This window comes from Aspergillus ruber (genome assembly GCF_000600275.1).
Source record: "Aspergillus ruber CBS 135680 unplaced genomic scaffold scaffold00024, whole genome shotgun sequence".
Taxonomy (NCBI): Eukaryota; Fungi; Ascomycota; class Eurotiomycetes; order Eurotiales; family Aspergillaceae; genus Aspergillus; species Aspergillus ruber.
Genome location: NW_024467320.1, coordinates 205704 through 221688, shown reverse-complemented (window position 1 = coordinate 221688; position 15985 = coordinate 205704). Strand labels below are relative to the sequence as shown.

At 48.3% G+C, this 15985-nt stretch overlaps 8 protein-coding genes across 8 annotated transcripts; 5 read left to right on the top strand and 3 right to left on the bottom strand.

Annotated features, from left to right (window-relative positions):
• Positions 1-318: 318 nt before the first annotated feature.
• EURHEDRAFT_404729 (uncharacterized protein) lies at positions 319-863 on the top strand (the record flags this gene model as incomplete). The annotated part of the gene is made up of 2 exons (XM_040780334.1): positions 319-345; positions 378-863. 2 exons carry the CDS (start codon positions 319-321, stop codon positions 861-863), a joined length of 513 nt encoding a protein of 170 aa, XP_040636603.1.
• A 1090-nt stretch (positions 864-1953) lies between these two features.
• On the top strand, positions 1954-4221 carry EURHEDRAFT_404728 (ankyrin; the record flags this gene model as incomplete). The annotated part of the gene is made up of 1 exon (XM_040780333.1): positions 1954-4221. The coding sequence occupies one exon, from the start codon at positions 1954-1956 to the stop codon at positions 4219-4221; it is 2268 nt and encodes a 755-aa protein (XP_040636602.1).
• Positions 4222-4389: 168 nt separating this feature from the next.
• EURHEDRAFT_461297 (NUDIX hydrolase) lies at positions 4390-4938 on the top strand (the record flags this gene model as incomplete). Its single annotated transcript, XM_040784708.1, has 1 exon — positions 4390-4938. A coding segment is annotated over one exon (549 nt), but the record flags the coding sequence as incomplete, so codon positions are not given.
• Positions 4939-6879: 1941 nt separating this feature from the next.
• On the top strand, positions 6880-8383 carry EURHEDRAFT_461559 (kinase-like protein; the record flags this gene model as incomplete). Its single annotated transcript, XM_040784725.1, has 5 exons — positions 6880-7151; positions 7219-7553; positions 7612-7913; positions 7968-8169; positions 8199-8383. 5 exons carry the CDS (start codon positions 6880-6882, stop codon positions 8381-8383), a joined length of 1296 nt encoding a protein of 431 aa, XP_040636600.1.
• Positions 8384-9841: 1458 nt separating this feature from the next.
• Positions 9842-11471, top strand: EURHEDRAFT_461357 (uncharacterized protein; the record flags this gene model as incomplete). The annotated part of the gene is made up of 3 exons (XM_040784713.1): positions 9842-10482; positions 10537-10624; positions 10674-11471. 3 exons carry the CDS (start codon positions 9842-9844, stop codon positions 11469-11471), a joined length of 1527 nt encoding a protein of 508 aa, XP_040636599.1.
• A 678-nt stretch (positions 11472-12149) lies between these two features.
• EURHEDRAFT_170796 (uncharacterized protein) lies at positions 12150-13048 on the bottom strand. The gene is made up of 3 exons (XM_040777845.1): positions 13047-13048; positions 12396-12987; positions 12150-12323 (listed from the first exon to the last, which is right to left on the bottom strand). Exons 2-3 carry the CDS (start codon positions 12798-12800, stop codon positions 12312-12314), a joined length of 417 nt encoding a protein of 138 aa, XP_040636598.1. The 5' UTR covers positions 12801-12987; positions 13047-13048; the 3' UTR covers positions 12150-12311.
• EURHEDRAFT_170776 (uncharacterized protein) lies at positions 12795-14256 on the bottom strand. The gene is made up of 2 exons (XM_040777844.1): positions 13047-14256; positions 12795-12987 (listed from the first exon to the last, which is right to left on the bottom strand). The coding sequence occupies exon 1, from the start codon at positions 14010-14012 to the stop codon at positions 13239-13241; it is 774 nt and encodes a 257-aa protein (XP_040636597.1). The 5' UTR covers positions 14013-14256; the 3' UTR covers positions 12795-12987; positions 13047-13238.
• EURHEDRAFT_170452 (uncharacterized protein) lies at positions 14194-15559 on the bottom strand. Its single transcript, XM_040777842.1, has 3 exons — positions 15203-15559; positions 14551-15144; positions 14194-14475 (listed from the first exon to the last, which is right to left on the bottom strand). The coding sequence occupies exons 1-3, from the start codon at positions 15429-15431 to the stop codon at positions 14375-14377; spliced, it is 924 nt and encodes a 307-aa protein (XP_040636596.1). The 5' UTR covers positions 15432-15559; the 3' UTR covers positions 14194-14374.
• Positions 15560-15985: the final 426 nt, after the last annotated feature.

Below are 15985 nucleotides of genomic sequence, written 5' to 3'. Positions count from 1 at the left end.
CCAGTGAAGAGATTATCGTGCTGCCTGACCCCGACATATCGTACAATAGAACGCCTCCTCTCCCAGAGCTCGTGTGAATGAAACTGTGGTCAACAGTAAGTAATCAAAGCTTATCCTGCTCAATAGGGAACCATTTGAGGCCCTTGTATAATATGAGATGACCCTGATGTTCAACTAACAGTGATTCACAAGTTGGAGATTTCCTGTATCATACTGACTCAGATGTAGATATTGTATAAACAAGTCAACAAGCAACGCCGGGTTCAGAACTAAGTCCCTTGTCGCACAGAAAGGCTTGACTGTGAGAGTCCTGAAACCATGGAGCAAACTACCAGAAAGTTGCAGGTAACGTTTCCCGCGGACTTCATATTATGCAGATGCTGATATTGAAGACCGTTCGCATTTGGTGTATCAACCATCAGCCAAATCCAATGTTCGATATTGAGAACAAGGGGTTAGGCGATGTTGTTGAAATAGCCATCCCTCTTCAAATCCCTAGCGAACCACATATCCCAGTCAATCGAATTGCTCACTCAGAAGGAGCCATTCTGGTAGATCTTGCTGTCTACGAGGAAGGTATTTCCAGAGTCCGCCATGCCTACGGGCCCATTGACTTCGATCCACTCAGCGACCGTGATCCTATTATTATGGCTCAAGATGCGCAGAGTCTCGACTCCAAGAGGGCCCACGGTTACGCACACATATTCCGACAACACCATCTTGTATACGCAAAGTATCACTCCCTTGCAGCGATCCTTGGGTATAGAATCAACAGGATTGTGACAGATTGGTTTGTTAATACTTTGGATGTTCTGGACCGACGCCTTATATCCCTCGGATCCCAGGGCGTCTTTTTTGGATAGAGATTTCTTTGAAAGGTTGATTTGGAGAAAGTATGTGTTGCCATGAACAGTTATCGTATTGATATCGAAGGGTATAATTATTGATTCGATGAAGCCACAATGAGACAAATTAGAGCTGAGAAGTAAATTTGGACTGATTATATGACCGCCGTAGACGTTCTTCCTCGAGAGGGAAGGGGATGTTATATCGACTAGTTATTCAGCAATTGTGTGAGCTTTGACATGTTGAGATCATCGGAGGCGAGAGAAGACGTCGAGCTTCTGAGAAGAACTCATTTCCCAGACAGAAGCGATTCCCGGCTCAGCTGAATCGTGCCCCATTGAGACCCTTGCTCGTCCGCTGCGCCAGCTAGACCGGCGGATGTTCGCTTGTCTAGATCCGAACAAGCCCGCCGATCCTAATCCTACCACAGTTGTTCGTTTTCTTTTCTTTTTCTTTTGAGTCATTGACGCCACGTCAGGAGAGGGCTGTGCCATCCATGTAGAATTAGATTTTCAGGCTAGGGAATTCACCCGCCCCTAATATGTGTGCTGCGGTATCTCCTTTGCATCGAAATTAGGGCGGTTGTTTGACCCGGAGTAGATTGTATAAAGGGGGTTAGCTTTCCTCCCGGAATGAGCACCAAATGCCATCAGTCCAGACCACTTCGTCAGATCCTAAGTCAAATAGCTTCTAGCGTCAATTCCACGAGCGTGCCACCTGGCATGCTGCCGCATGGCCCTTCCGTCGCAGCGTGCAACGTGACGGGAGGGCTATTCGATCAGGGCTTCTTGGGCAACTCGGAGCCGTGAGCAGGGAGGAAATAGACCAGGCGGAGCACTGAGGTCATTGGGTACACAGTAGCCAAGAGAGGACCTGGGGAATCCCTAGACCCATGTCTAGGCGGAGCCAGACCCTCGATTGAAGCATATACCATAGGTATAATCGCGTATATAGAGATTATGGCGCCAACTGCTAACATGCATAGCCACGACCCATGAGTGGCTGGGACGGGTATGATAAATCCGATCCGATCCACCCAATTCTTTCCTTCCCTGCCCAGAGCTTCAGAGTTGCCCATGCCTCCCCGCCCTTCATTTTGTGTTGAAAATGCAATCTGCCAGCACGCATCTCCTGTGCCTTCCTCCCGAAATTCTGGTGATGATCACCCTACATTTAGAGTATGCGTATGAGATGAATTGCCTCGCACAAACATGTCAACAACTCTATAGCATCGCCAATAATTGTCTTTTCTCTTATTATGCCAAAGAATGTTCTCCGCGAGGACTGGACCGCATCGTGAAGAACGACAACGCACGCGCACTATACAAGCTCCTGATGAATGGACTCAATTTCGACCAATACTTCCGCACAACCGGACATTCAACACCGATTCTATTGACTGTTGATACGGATCTTTCAAGAATTGCCGAGCTGCTGGTGGTCTACAGCGAGTTTTCATTGAAAAGCGATCAATGCAAATACGGTTCATCGCTCGGCGGTCCGGGCCACAGGGCATATGAAGACGACCTCGAGAAGACACTTTACCGGGCTGCAATCAAAGGCAGCCTGGGTGTTTTGAAAGTTCTTGCATCTTCTGCAGCAGTAAAAAAATGGCAAATATCATTGGCCCTGGCATACGCGGTTAATCGAGGCCAATTAGCCTCGGCTAGGTACTTGATCGAGGAGGCAGGGGTTGATGTCAACCAAAAAATTACTCTTCATGGATTCTTCGAATCATTCCTCGCACTATCAGCAAATCGGGGGAATTTGGAGATGGTGAAGCTTCTTGTGAAGGCTGGTGCTGATCTCAATTGCCCGAGTTTCCAGCGCATTGTACAGTCCCCTCTGTATATCGCTGCTGCCCGAAATCACGGAGCAGTAGTACAGTATTTGATGGAAATGGGGATGCGCTTCTCCAACGTGAATTTCTTTGACATCATGAATTTGGCGGAGTTTTCCGACTTACCAGACTACACGATCTCAAATGTTGTAAAGGGGGTTGACCTCTATGCAGTCATGGCTGATCCCACCTATCACAACTGCGGAGGCTACGCCAGAAGCTGTATCTATAATGTGATTGCAGCTTGCGATGATCCATCTCTCTATCAAAGAATTTTGGATATGCGGCGTTCATCCCATGACTGGCAGCATGTTGCCGGGAGCTTCGGAATCGCTGTATTTCATGGACATTTGACTGTTGCGCGATACATAGTCGACGAAATGGTGAAGTCCGACAGGATAGTTTGGGGAAACGAATGGTCGAATCTCGTCTCTTACACAATATACTATGATAGTGCTCCCGCCTTTGATATGTTGCTGGACCGCGGGCCACCAGCTGATCTACCCGAAGCCGGGAAACGCTGGTTAAAGGACGTGCTCACCAAAGCTAGGGACTACCCGGAACACATGGAGGTCCTCCTGCAACGTGGGTATCTGGATAAAACCATAGACGGCCGCGTCCTCCAAAGAATGCTTGCAGGCGCGTTCGAAGCTGGTAACCTTGCCTTTGTTCGGCGTCTACTAAAACACGGTGGGATTGGTCTCCTCGATGCACTTGACGGCCCGGATGTTGAATACCATGAGCAAACTGTCTTGCACATTGCAGCGTACTACAGCTCCTTGACAACCTTCCAAGAATTCCTGTCTACACAGGATTTGACCCTTGACCCGGATCATCCCACCCATTGCGCTGCGCTGGTCAGCGCAGCTATGGGAGCAAACATCGATATCATCAATTATTTCCTAGGGCAAGGTTTCGACATTAACGCCTTGTATGAAACGTCCGCATCAAAAGACAATGTGGCCGAGACTTTGATCATCCAAGTCGCCACAGCATGGGGCAGCCCGGACGGTCACACCGACAAATCAATTCGCGAGGACGTCGCTGCAGCAATCAAGTTATTGCTTGACCACGGGGCTCAGATAGACACAAGGAATTCACAAGGGCTCGCACCTTTATCCATTGCATTGGAGACTGGGAATTCTGAGCTAGCTCACATGCTGTTTTCCAGAGGCGCAGATCCCTTGATTGCGCTCGAATCTCGTGCTGATCTCAGCGGGTTGGAACAACTCATTCGAATATTCAAACGGAATGAGCACGACGTGAGCTATCTCGACATGCTCCAGGCTTCTTTGGAGGTCATGGCTGCGAGGGGTTATCAGAGTGATGATTTCCTCCGTCTCACGCCGAGTATTGAGGGCACACTGTCTCGTCCGAGGGTGATCTCGCAGGTTCAAGATGCTCCAAGTGTAAAGGGTCCCATAGTGCTGCCATACTATGAGGATCAGGTCTATGTGCGATGGTCACACTTCTTTTTAATCAGGGAGTTGAGAAAACGATACTGGCGAGCCGTGTATCCTGTTCCGTCCGAATGAACGTGGAACGGAAAGGCCAAAAATAGTTGAATGACAGTTGACTTTGACAAACTGAGGGGTTGGTTCAATACCACTAGGACCATTCATGACAGCATTATCCATCGTTCATCTAATTCCCCCAAAGTGTCTGTATAATATTCCGGGCAAAGCCGGAATTACGGTGAACCACCTTGTCGATTCAGATTCCACGGCATCACCTACCGTATTAGGGTTAGCGCTCATGTGTTCTCGTGGCCGGATGACAACAACATTGAAACAGCTGACTCGCCAAAACCTCGTCTTCTTCTTATTCAACGCGCTCTTTGTGATACCAAACCTGAGTATTGGGAGGTAGCTGGTGGGGGAGTCGACAAACAAGACCAAAATCCCCAAAATGCTCTAGAGCGTGAGGTTCAAGAAGAGACTGGCCTGCAACTGTCTCGGGTCACTCATGCTCTCCCTGTTCAGACTTGGAGGAGATTCAAGGGAGGGGAGTGGCACGAATGGGTTGGCCTTCCGTATATCATTGAGGTCTCCAAGCAACGCGCAAATAGCCAAGATGTGCCTCAGCCAGTGATGGAATGGGAGGATGTAATACGACTGAATCCCAAAGAGCACCAAGCTTTTACATGGGCAACAGAGGATGAGGTGCGAAGTGGCAAGTATCAAATGTTCGGAAACCACAAGGAGGCTATCCTCGAGGCGTTTGCGATAGTGACTCGAAATCGCTCGGTTTGATGTCTGAGATCGGTGGATGGGGTGCAAATATGGTGGTTTAAATGATGGAAGACGAGATCTGCAAAACCAGTCTTAGTTATCGAGGAAACATGCACATGACAAATTTGTACCGACAACGGGTGATCTTGCGGAGAGACTGGGGATAGAGAGCTAGATTAAGGAGGGCTATTTGATGGTTCGAGAAACTCATTTATAGCACCTAATGCTTGTCCAGTTAACAAGTACAAAAAACTATACCCAGTGAGAAAATACTGTATGCCCTGTCAGGAGATCTTTACCACACTCCTTCGCAGTCCATGCGGCATCGTCCGTAGTCACTGTGATATCAACAGAGACCGAATAAATGGAAACACAGGATATTTATCGCCATGGACAGTATCCCTGTTGAACAAGCAGATACAGGCGGTAAGGACCAACGTGTGACCGCTTTTACTAAATATATGTCATGTGTCCAGGAGGTCCCATTGGCCTTTCATATGCCTCTTGAAGACTGGGTCAACTTGCCGTGCGGCTCGAACCGGGCAGTAACAGAGTCAGAGGCCAAGAGGGTCTGAATTAGAAATAAAGTCAGTCAACACATTAGAAGCACAATAGCGCCCGATGAAGCAGTAGATAATGAGCAGCTATTTGCTGAAATAATGTGAAAACACATTGTCAAACGGCCGGCCCAAGAAAAGTAAAATAATTAAGAACAGACAGCTCTTAACAGTGCAGGACAACAGTAGAACTCACGAGTAGCAAATAAAATAAACTGTTCAGGATGAGGAATCCCCCAGATCAACAGTAATAAAGGCCACTGCATTCTTTACTGGGTGACTTGTAGTCGCAGTTAACGCTGCGTAGAGGATAAGAAGAGAAACTAGGTCTCCTGCAGACCAATGGGGAACCGCTGACTTTATATATTTGAATTTCCTCCCTTCCGTCCTTCGTTTCTTCCAAGTTTCCGACGTTCTTGAAGGTTCTAGAGGATGTCCGAAACGCAGGAGGCTAGAAGGGTGACCAATTCCAATGTAGCAGGCCGTACCACAGAGTTCTGATAGCCTTCCCTGAGGCGATCCCTCAGCGATCCCTGGGTGGGCCTGTGCCTGAACAACACTTGACCGTGATTGGATGACATGTATTGTGACCCTTCCAGGCCTGCACGAGCCTCTCTCCGTGCCTCATCGCCCCACCATCCGTCGAGGATCAGAAACACGCGTACTCTAAGGATCAATGAAAATTTCCGATATACAAGACCTTGGCTAATGGCCTTGCGAGAGGGTCCCAGTATTCTGGGTATTCAAGGAAACGATATTTTGGACTGTCCTCATCCCTTCGAGAGGTTCGCGCATCTTCCAAGGAAGAACCTCGTAAGATTGATTCGAGACAAGAAATTGCATCGCCTTTTATGTGTCAAAAGAAGGCCGAATGCTCACACCAAGTCCAATCTATTAGTATCTGGGTGCTGAAGGGCTTGGCTGCCCAATTAAACTCCCCGAACCAGTTCGCAATAGACACTAAACCCGTTTTAGCACGCTCACCAGGAACCGGTCAGCAGGAGGATACTAATCCCGATATAGAACAATCACCAGGAACTGGTCAGAAGAAATACTAGACCTGCTTTGGCACCAGGAGCTGGCGGCGTAGCCTTGCAAGAATCGTTTGTACGGGAGCCATTCGGCTTACATAAGTCTCATCACTTGACCAACTAGCTCCCAAGGCTTCGTGTCCACGTAGTCACAAAATCTCTCGTTTACCGCTCGTGTAATTTGAACCATGTAATCTTACCGAAGTCTTGACTTCTTCGATTGTTCGTCTTAGCGCACAGTTCGTACTTATTCGTAACGCTGGCTGGCTTATTAACGGGCGTTTTGCAGATCACCTGACTTGACTCCGACATCATCTTTACTGATACCCAGTATTGATCAGTTTCATTCAACTCTTCCATCCCTACAACCTCACATGATAAGTCTGTTTCCCTCTCAGGCATTGCTACCGTCTTTTTTGCGGTCTTTTCCTCAGCTTGGACGGACATGGAGGCCACTCAACTTCTCCAGCCGGAATTTCCTCCAGATATCTGCAGGTCGGAAAATTGAAGAAGAGACCATCCCGGGTTATGTTGCTTCCCGGTATTATCCTGCTCGAATAGGGGAAATCTTCAAGGATAGGTATCAAGTCGTAGGAAAATTAGGATTTGGAGCTAGCTCAACTGCATGGCTTGCACGGGACATGAAGTGAGAACCCCTGGCATTCACGAAAAAGATTATTTCGAATCGGCACGCTCACGCACTAAAACTACAGCTGCCGTCGTTATGTTACCCTCAAAATCTATATCAACTCTGAATCAATGGGACAGCAGTTACATGATGAGCTCAACATATACAAACGTATGGAGATAGGCTCAAAAAATCATCCAGGTCGCAGTGCTGTCAGATCATTACTTGACTCGTTCGATGTTGATGGACCTGAAGATAAACACCGATGCCTCGTACATCCTCCATTATGGGAAAGTGTTTTGACCTCTTTACACCGTAACCCGGTACGAAGGCTGCCTGCACCGGTCCTGGCATTTGTGCTCCAGCGCCTGTTTTTGGCATTGGACTATCTACACACAGAATGCCAGATCATACATACTGGTAAGTACTCTTGGTTTTCCTTACACTCCTTCTATCACTTACCCGAGAATTCTGTCAGATATCAAGGCCGATAATATCATGTTTGGCATCGCGGATGATTCTGTTTTCGGCGATTTTGTAGAGGAGGAGCTTCAAACCCCTTGTCCGAGGAAGGAACTAGACGGAAGGACAGTTTACGTGTCCCGAGAACTCAAAATGCCCAGGGAATGGGGTGCCCCCGTCCTATGCGACTTTGGTTCTGCCATGCTTGGCGACAGAGACCACTTCGAAGACATCCAACCTAATATCTATCGAGCACCGGAGGTAATTCTGGAAGGCCCATGGACGTTCAGCGTCGATATATGGAATGTGGGATGCATGGTAAGATGAACAGACTAAAATAGTGGTGCGGACGTTTCTAAACTTGCTTCACAGATCTGGGACATTTTCGAAAGCGACTCCTTGTTCACCGGCCAAGACCCGGAATTTCGAACTTACCGAAGTCGAGCGCATGTCGCCGAAATGATAAGTCTGCTTGGCCCACCGCCGCCCAGGCTTCTTGCCCAAGGGAGGCTAAGCCACAAATTCTTTTCAGATGAGGGCAAGTCAAGCTTTTTGTATTATCTGGTGAATTCTTGTATCCACTAACTAAATCCGACTCTTTAGGTAATTTCTGTGCTGGAATTCCATTACAAGATCACACCCCGCTTGAGGAGAGGGAAACTACTCTCAATGGACAGGACAAAGTGAAATTCTTACGCCTAATACGGAAGATGCTGCAGTGGGAGCCGGGCAAGCGTAGCTCTGCTAAGGCGTTAGGAGAGGACGAGTGGATACGTGAGCATTTGTAAGGATGCACAAAGAATCGGACCCTACTAGGAGCGCTGTAAGGTTGATATTCGGTCGGCCATATGCTGTACAGCTGTAAAGAGGATGCCGTGAAGAGGATTTTGAATAAGGAGCGCGTGAATTCTTTGGGTCTGGGGGGCAGCATAATGTAGTGTACAAGATCTTAAACTACCCAGTCCTGATGAGTTTACAGAGGATTATACACTGCCACTTTATTTGCTGCAGAGCCAATTAGGTCCTACCTCAGCGAGCCGCTTGCTGAGATAACTCGCCAAGACTTCCTGTCGCTGAGCGCCCAATTTATGTGCTGAAGGAGTGGGTGGTGGGGGTCAATAAATGGCTGGAACCACCGGAATAGCGCTAATTGGTTTGATGACAACACTTTACAGGAAGGAATCCAAAGCACAGCAGTTTCGAGCCTGAGAGAACCCAATACTTGAGTATAATGGTGATAGTGCTAATAATACAAAAGGTCTTTCAAATATACCTAATATACTTTGTAGCGAGTTTGCCCCTTGCCTCGAATTGACTCGAGTACACAGCATTCACGAAGCAGCCCAATTCCTTGCTCAGGTCTAACCGTGACCTCCGTGGGTGTGAAATATTCCATCAATTCCGAAGGGAAGATTAGCCAGGATGATGCAAGTCTCCCTTGTCACCCTGAGGTGGGTTCTCCGGGAAAAGGATGATTAGTACTTGTTGGCTGACAAGCTGGGGCTGATGGTAGTTGATGATTTGCAAGCTTCTCATGCGACCAGACGCGGAGCACGCTTATTTCCCCTCGCTAAGCAGCCGGGGCGGTCCGTAAGCAGGACAGGAAGTTCGCAGCCTGGCACACGAGATTACTACAGACCAATGGATTTGTGATAGATTGTGGGGGGTTGGCATCGGGCGCCATTGGTTGACCTCGAGTATTCGATCGCATTGCCTTTAACCATCCGCCCGTAGACAATCAGGGCCACGATCCCTTGGCGAGAGGATTTGAATCCATGGCCGAGGCGACAGTTTCGTTTATCTCAATCCATACAAAAAGGAGAGCTGCTAATGAGCTTTTAGAGCCGCCAAGAGAAAGTGGAGGCCAACAATGAGAAGCATACACGTTGCAAGTGTGATGTATGTGACTAGCCATGGTTCCGTCGCATGGCGCCCTTCGCACTGGTCAATGCGCCACTGCGCATTAAGTTGGTTTGACAGGCTTATATTATACGCTTTCACGATCAGGCTGTTCAGGTTGAGCTGGCGCAACACATGTGGAGGCTTCAACGAGGCAGGATTTTCCGGTCGAGACTGACTGTACCAAAAGGTTACATAATTCACGAGAGACATACAACCCCGCGCGCAGCAGCTATATTAAAGAAGATTCCTATCAGTGAATTGAGTGAGATTGGCAACCTTGCCTTTCGTCACACGCCCATAGACGTGACTCTGGATATCTGATCATGGCTCCTCCTCAGCCCGATATGCCAGAAATTAATGCCACGCTGACTTCAGCGGACCAACAAGGCTTCTGTAACCAACTTCGAAGCCTCACTACAACATCCGGGTACAAGAATATGGCTTCGCTTCTCGACGAAACCACCCACCTTCATGAGCAGGTACGTGTGAAAGAGGAGGAGCTGGGCAAGTTGAGGGAGGAAATGAAAGAGAAGGAAAAGAAGAAACAAGAAGTAATCCATGAACTCCTCGGAACGAACAAGCAGGAAGCTTGCAGACACGAGAGGACACAGCGGATTGTCGATACGCTCCGGAAATCAGTCAAGGAGAAGCAAAAGCTCATCAATGAAACGGAAAGCAGGGCGAATGATCTTCAGGTTCAAATAGATGGGCTTCAGCGGTCCTTGAGTGACAAGAAAGCAGCAATTTCTCGTGCTGAGGATGAAATCGCCACTTTGCAGGGAGCTATTCGAGATAGAGACGGTAGGATTGACAGGATGAAAACAACCGAATCTCAACTCAGACAAACACTGTCACGGGCCGAAGAAGATGGTAGAAAATTGGGTAAAGACAACATGTCAATCATGAATCGGCTCCAGCAATGTCAAAAAAGACTCCAGGAGATTGAAGGACTGAGGGCTACTTATCACGAGGAGGGACAATCTATGTATGCGCCCTTGTCTTTCAACTCTGTTTTCTGTTTGCTCACACCAGCAACTAGGCTTGATAGATTCGATGATCTATGGGATCATGCTACGAAGGAGGTTGCCTTCCACATGCAGGCAGATCTCCCCGATGAAGTGATCAGGGTACGCGGTTGAGAATGTTTAAACATCTTCTGACTAATTTAGGATGCAGAACCCCCGGGCTTGGGATGTGTTTAAGAAAAGGAGTAACGAGCTGCAGCACTCAGTGCCACTTCCGCTTTCCAATTCCAATGCAGCGAAGCAAATGCGCCTTGTCATCATTCTAGCTATTCTTGCGAGGGAGATTGACAAGCATATCTTCCAGTCAACATACCTTCTATCTGAAGACAGCCAGATCCGAGAATTGTTAGCCCGTACGGCCGTCCATGCAAGCGAAAAGGAGTCTTTCTGTCGTTCAATTTTACTATCAATAGATCCGGACGCTCATGTCAAATCACGAGATACGAGAGTTCAGACTGTGGTAAGGAATGTTTCGTCGGCTCTTTTCGACTTATTGCCGGAGAACAGGTTTCAGGAATTTCGCGGCTCCCTTGACAAGGTGGCGCGGGAAGCTGCTGGAGTATGGGAACCTTTTCAACGATCAAAGAAACGATACGAACCTGACTTTGAGCCTCTCCAATGGGGCGATGGTGAATGGGATCCTTTTATGTTTCCCGGAGATGGCGAAGATCAGATGCTGGAAGGTTTCCCGGATAGCAATCTGCTAACCGTATTTCCGCGGATTTCCATAATAGATGACAATGGGCGCTCACCTTGCACTGTTGTCATGCAAGTCCGAAGGGTATCACGGATATGTGTCTCTGCCGAGCAAGAGTTTGGCCAGCAGATAGCCAGCCCTCCTGTGAAACGAGTGGCGTCGGCTCGTTCCCGAAGAAGATCAATGACTTCTCATTCTACGAAGGAAGGAAACGGCGCTTTTTTAGGAGGCAAGATTTCGTCAAAGGCCTAGTCGATCTCATGAAATTCAAGAGGTGAGAGATTTCGCAAAGCCCGATATATGAAAAGCAGGAGCTGATTGGAAACAAGGCCATGGCGAACGAAGAGGATGCTCGCCGGGACTCTGAGGAGTAGACGAAGCACCGTCTGACAGAAAGCAAATAAGGCTGTTACAATATGGCCACTGTTATAATGTACATTGCTAATTCATTCTTTCCCGTTATTCTCGAGTCTTAATTGGTGCTTAGTATAAAGCTGCTTGCACCAAATCCATACCCATGCATAGGGCCATGTATCCAATGTTCTGGACAATCAACTAGCGCTGCCTCGCACTTCGGACATGGGTAAATATTTTGCAAATACCCAGGATAAGAAGCCACAGTGGAGAGCTCAGAGTAAGCAGAAAAAATATTATAAATAAGTTTGCAGTGACAGAGGCCCCTGATGCTTCTCCAAGAAGTTGACTGCGCTGAAGCTTGTGCTCTCTTTCTTCATCCTCCATGATACGCAGAATTCGATTGACCTGCATCAATCTCACTTGTCGCTTTTCGCAGTAGGCATGCTCTAGTTTTTGAAGTTTTCGATCTCTGCGCTCGTCTCTTCTGGCTTTTTCTTCCTGTATTCTGTCTTTTTTGCGTCTCAGGGATACCTCAAAAGCCTTCCAGTGTTCTTGGCGACTTTTTTCTGTTGGTTTGCGCTTCCGCCTCAACTGTTGCGAACTAGTTTCCTGATCTATTCCCAGGATTTGTCGACGCTGGCATAGTAATGGTTCACCATCCAAAAAAATAATCTCACTGTGACGAGTTGCGGCACCATCAGACTCAGTGTTATCAGGGTACCAGCTGACCTGATATCAGTCAGAAAGCTAATGCACGCCAATAAACTTATGCTCACTCATGTCACATAACACTGGTGTTTATCTTAACCTTCAACATACCTGATGAATATCATATCTTGACGCTGCTTGACTAATTACGGACTGAAGTTGGAGGCCAAGCTCCTCCTTTGCTTCTTGCGGTGTCCTCATCGTCTCATCGTCCAATACAGCGTGGTGGGCCATTGCATTGCGTATTCGCTTGCATCTCAACAGCAGGTCCCCGAAATATTTCGATGCTTGCTTGCTTAATACACCTCGGAGCCTACCACCAGGCCGGGAGCATGCACGACGAAGTATATAAATAATTGTCGGCAGATCCACCGCCTGGTGGCAGGTAAACCCCTGTTTATCAAGACCATGAGGGTCCACTATCTCTGAGAGGATATAACCCAGAAATTCCAACTCCTGGGTCCAGTTCAGGAGGCGTTTATGTGATTCAAGATATAAAGCAGTTTCCTGTTCCATGGCGCTGTGGTAGTGAACTTCAATGCGAAGATTAGATTGGGGCGGCCGATATCATATTTTAAAAGCTGTAAGTAGGGGTTCGTTCCAATTGATGCCATAATGTTGAGGTCATGACCCAAAGTTCGACTAAACGGATGCGGAATTCATAAGCGCAGATTGAGAATGCGCAGAGTGCTAGGGTGGAGGTCTAAAACCTCATAAGCGATTAATCTAGTTAGCTAGTTAACTAGCTAACTGATGACGTACTGGATCAACACCAGTCAAGAACTGTATAAAGTGGGTGGCAGCTCTAACAAAGACGGTCCCCTGCAGGAGTCGAGTTTTCATTCGTATTCCAAAGGGTGTTATGTACAATTCGTTATCTTGAGTGAATACATGCCTTCACGAATTGTGCGAAGTTGATGGCCGTAGCTATCGGTTGGCAATATATAGGTACCACTAAGATCGCGGACGACGTCGGGCCCGGAAAGAGTACCGCGGGTGGCTCATCGGCTCCAATCGTGTCCTATAAACATAAGAATCGCTAGTGCTGTGTGATGCACCGTTCACCCTGTTATTGAGGCTATTGTAGACCGGCCGACGGCGCTTTGAATGTCCATGGACTGGAGAAGCTTGGTCTCTGGAGTTCTTTAGTCGGCTGTAGTAGATGCTCTGCAGAGTACCTTTCTTCTTATGCGGAAACTGGATGGCGATCTCATTCCACGTATATCCCTCATCCCGTAGCTTAACAAGCTTTCGTTCTTCGTCAGGTGAAAGCGAACCCCGGTTGGAAGGGGGTCGACCGGTTTTCTTTTTATTCTCAGCGGAAGAGTCCCGTTCCACCGGGTGATATACTGGTCTCTTCGCGGGAGCCAACTCAACATTCCCCTGGGACAGCGTCATAGTCTGGAACAGTTGGCCATCGACCACCCGAAAGGTGGAGTAACCAACGAAGATTGGAATATGTTCAGCTTCGTGAATATCAATAGATAGCGTTGTCCCGCTCAAGCGCCATGGACAATGAGCGTTGGAGGGTGAGTTGGTATTGGTGTTCTCAAAATCAGAACCAGCACATCGAGTGACGGGCTCTTCGGGTCCGCTGCTTGGGTCGGGCTCCCGTAAGCTTCGTATTTCCGCATGCGAAAATTCGACTTGTTTCGTCCGCGGTTGGATGGGGGGAGGGGGAGTGCGAAGTGGGTGGCGCTGACATTTGGCCATTGATCGATTGCGCATGTTTTGGAGGCGAAGTGATAGGCTGATTTGTGTCAGAGTCCAGCGATTTGTGAATAGAATAGCAAGGTGATGCAGCAATTTCTGCGTCTTCACAAGGGGTGACCTCCTCGTTGTGAAGCACGGTGGCTTCCAAGTTCACATGGGCAGGAGGTTCGGGACACTTGTCTCGATCTAACCTAGGGATATGAACACCGTTTGTCTCTCTGCAGGACGAGGGCGATTGACATGCAATTGAACGCGAGCCGATAAACCGATGCCCCTCAAGCGGTTGGTCTGATGGATTGACACCATCATTCATGTCAGAAATTTCTTCACAAGGAGTGCCCGGGGCAACCGGGCCATTCTCCTCGAGGTTCTGTTCTTCAGACAATCTGCTCTCTATCCCAGTTTCTAGCTCTGCTGGTGTCGTGACATCCACAGCCAAGTTTTGCATGGGCTCGATAGACTCCGAATCTCCCAAAGTCTCTATGCATTTAAAAGTTGGACTGTTAGTGTCCGGTCGAAACGTGCAGGCAAAACCAATCCATTTCAACCTTACCGTCAACCGAGACATCTAGTTGCATGGTATCATTCGCGGTATCATTCGCATTTGACTGCGCCTCACACGGCTTGAAAGCATGTCGCATATCAATGCCACTTCCACTGGGAGAATTTAGATTGACAGTGTTTGTGCCAGTGCTTTCATGAAAACCCTCAGCCAGAGAAACCTCATGAAGATCCGTTCCAGGTAGTGATGGCGGAGACCCGGAAGAAGATATTGAACGTTGAAGTAAATCATGTACGATCGGCTGCTCTTCTTCAAAACTCTGGGTGACAGCTGAACCTCCTTGACTTCCAAGGTTTTCCCGTGGGCAAAAATTTGGCTCAGTTGTGGAAGGGCACCCTTCCCTCGTTATCAGGACAGCATTTTTGGCAGAAGGTGTTTCCTTGGAGCTGAAGTGGCCAAGACTAATGGTCTCATTTGGTAAATAAGGGCCAACGTCTCGCAAATGAATCACTTGCTGGGGGATGTCCAAGCTGCAACCCTCGTTCGTGTTCGTGTCCGACGGAAGGAAAAGGCCCGCCAGAGAACCGATCTCATCGTGCTGTATGCCACTCATGTCTGGTGAGGACGCAGAAGCACAATGAGATACTTCGTGATATTAGCAACTCATTTCAGGGCATCAATTTCTTCGAAAGGGGATACAAACCATCACCGGAAGGACGTTCGCATGCATTGTTATCGCAAGCAGATCTATGATGAGAAAGAGCAGAGAAATTGCCGGAAGCTGCTATTCTATTGCTGGATAGACAGTCCTCATCTCTCATCTGACATGCAATGCCTGGCGTAGAAGCGGAGGATAGGTGTAGGCTGAATCGCTCCTCCTTTGAGAAACGGGATGGATTGGAATTGGGCTTGTAAAAAAGGAAGCCACTCATACTGTCTTATCTCACAGATTCAAGAAAAAGTGCGGCAAGAAAAGAAAAATTTGCAAAACCTGGAATGAGACTATCAAGTCCAATTGAGATTCGAAACAAGAGGCCGCATCTCCGTTTAAATATATAGCAGCGGAAAAGGTCATCATCCACACCGTACCCTCGGCTCCAGTACCCTACGGATCGACATCGGATAGGCCGGGCAGACAAGTCACCGTCGACCAGGAAGGGCACCTAAGGACGCCTAGTCCCATATTGCATGGTTGTACGTAACATTCTCCATCGCGTCGCATAACCAGCCGCGGGCTGAATCCTACCCTCTACCCTCGCCTCCGCGCCCAAAATGTTCTCATATGACCGGGTGTGGATCGGCTGAAAATGCCTTCCGGTCATCACCGCAAATAGGTGAGGCAATTCGCGTGCGGGGTTCACCGGGGCTGTGAAAGGGCGCATCTCGTCGTTATACCTGAAGCGGCGTCTGAGCGGCTGGCGCACCATGTCATGGCTATGCCATTGGGCCGAAAATCACCAAACGAGGAAGGTAGTGACGAGGAAGA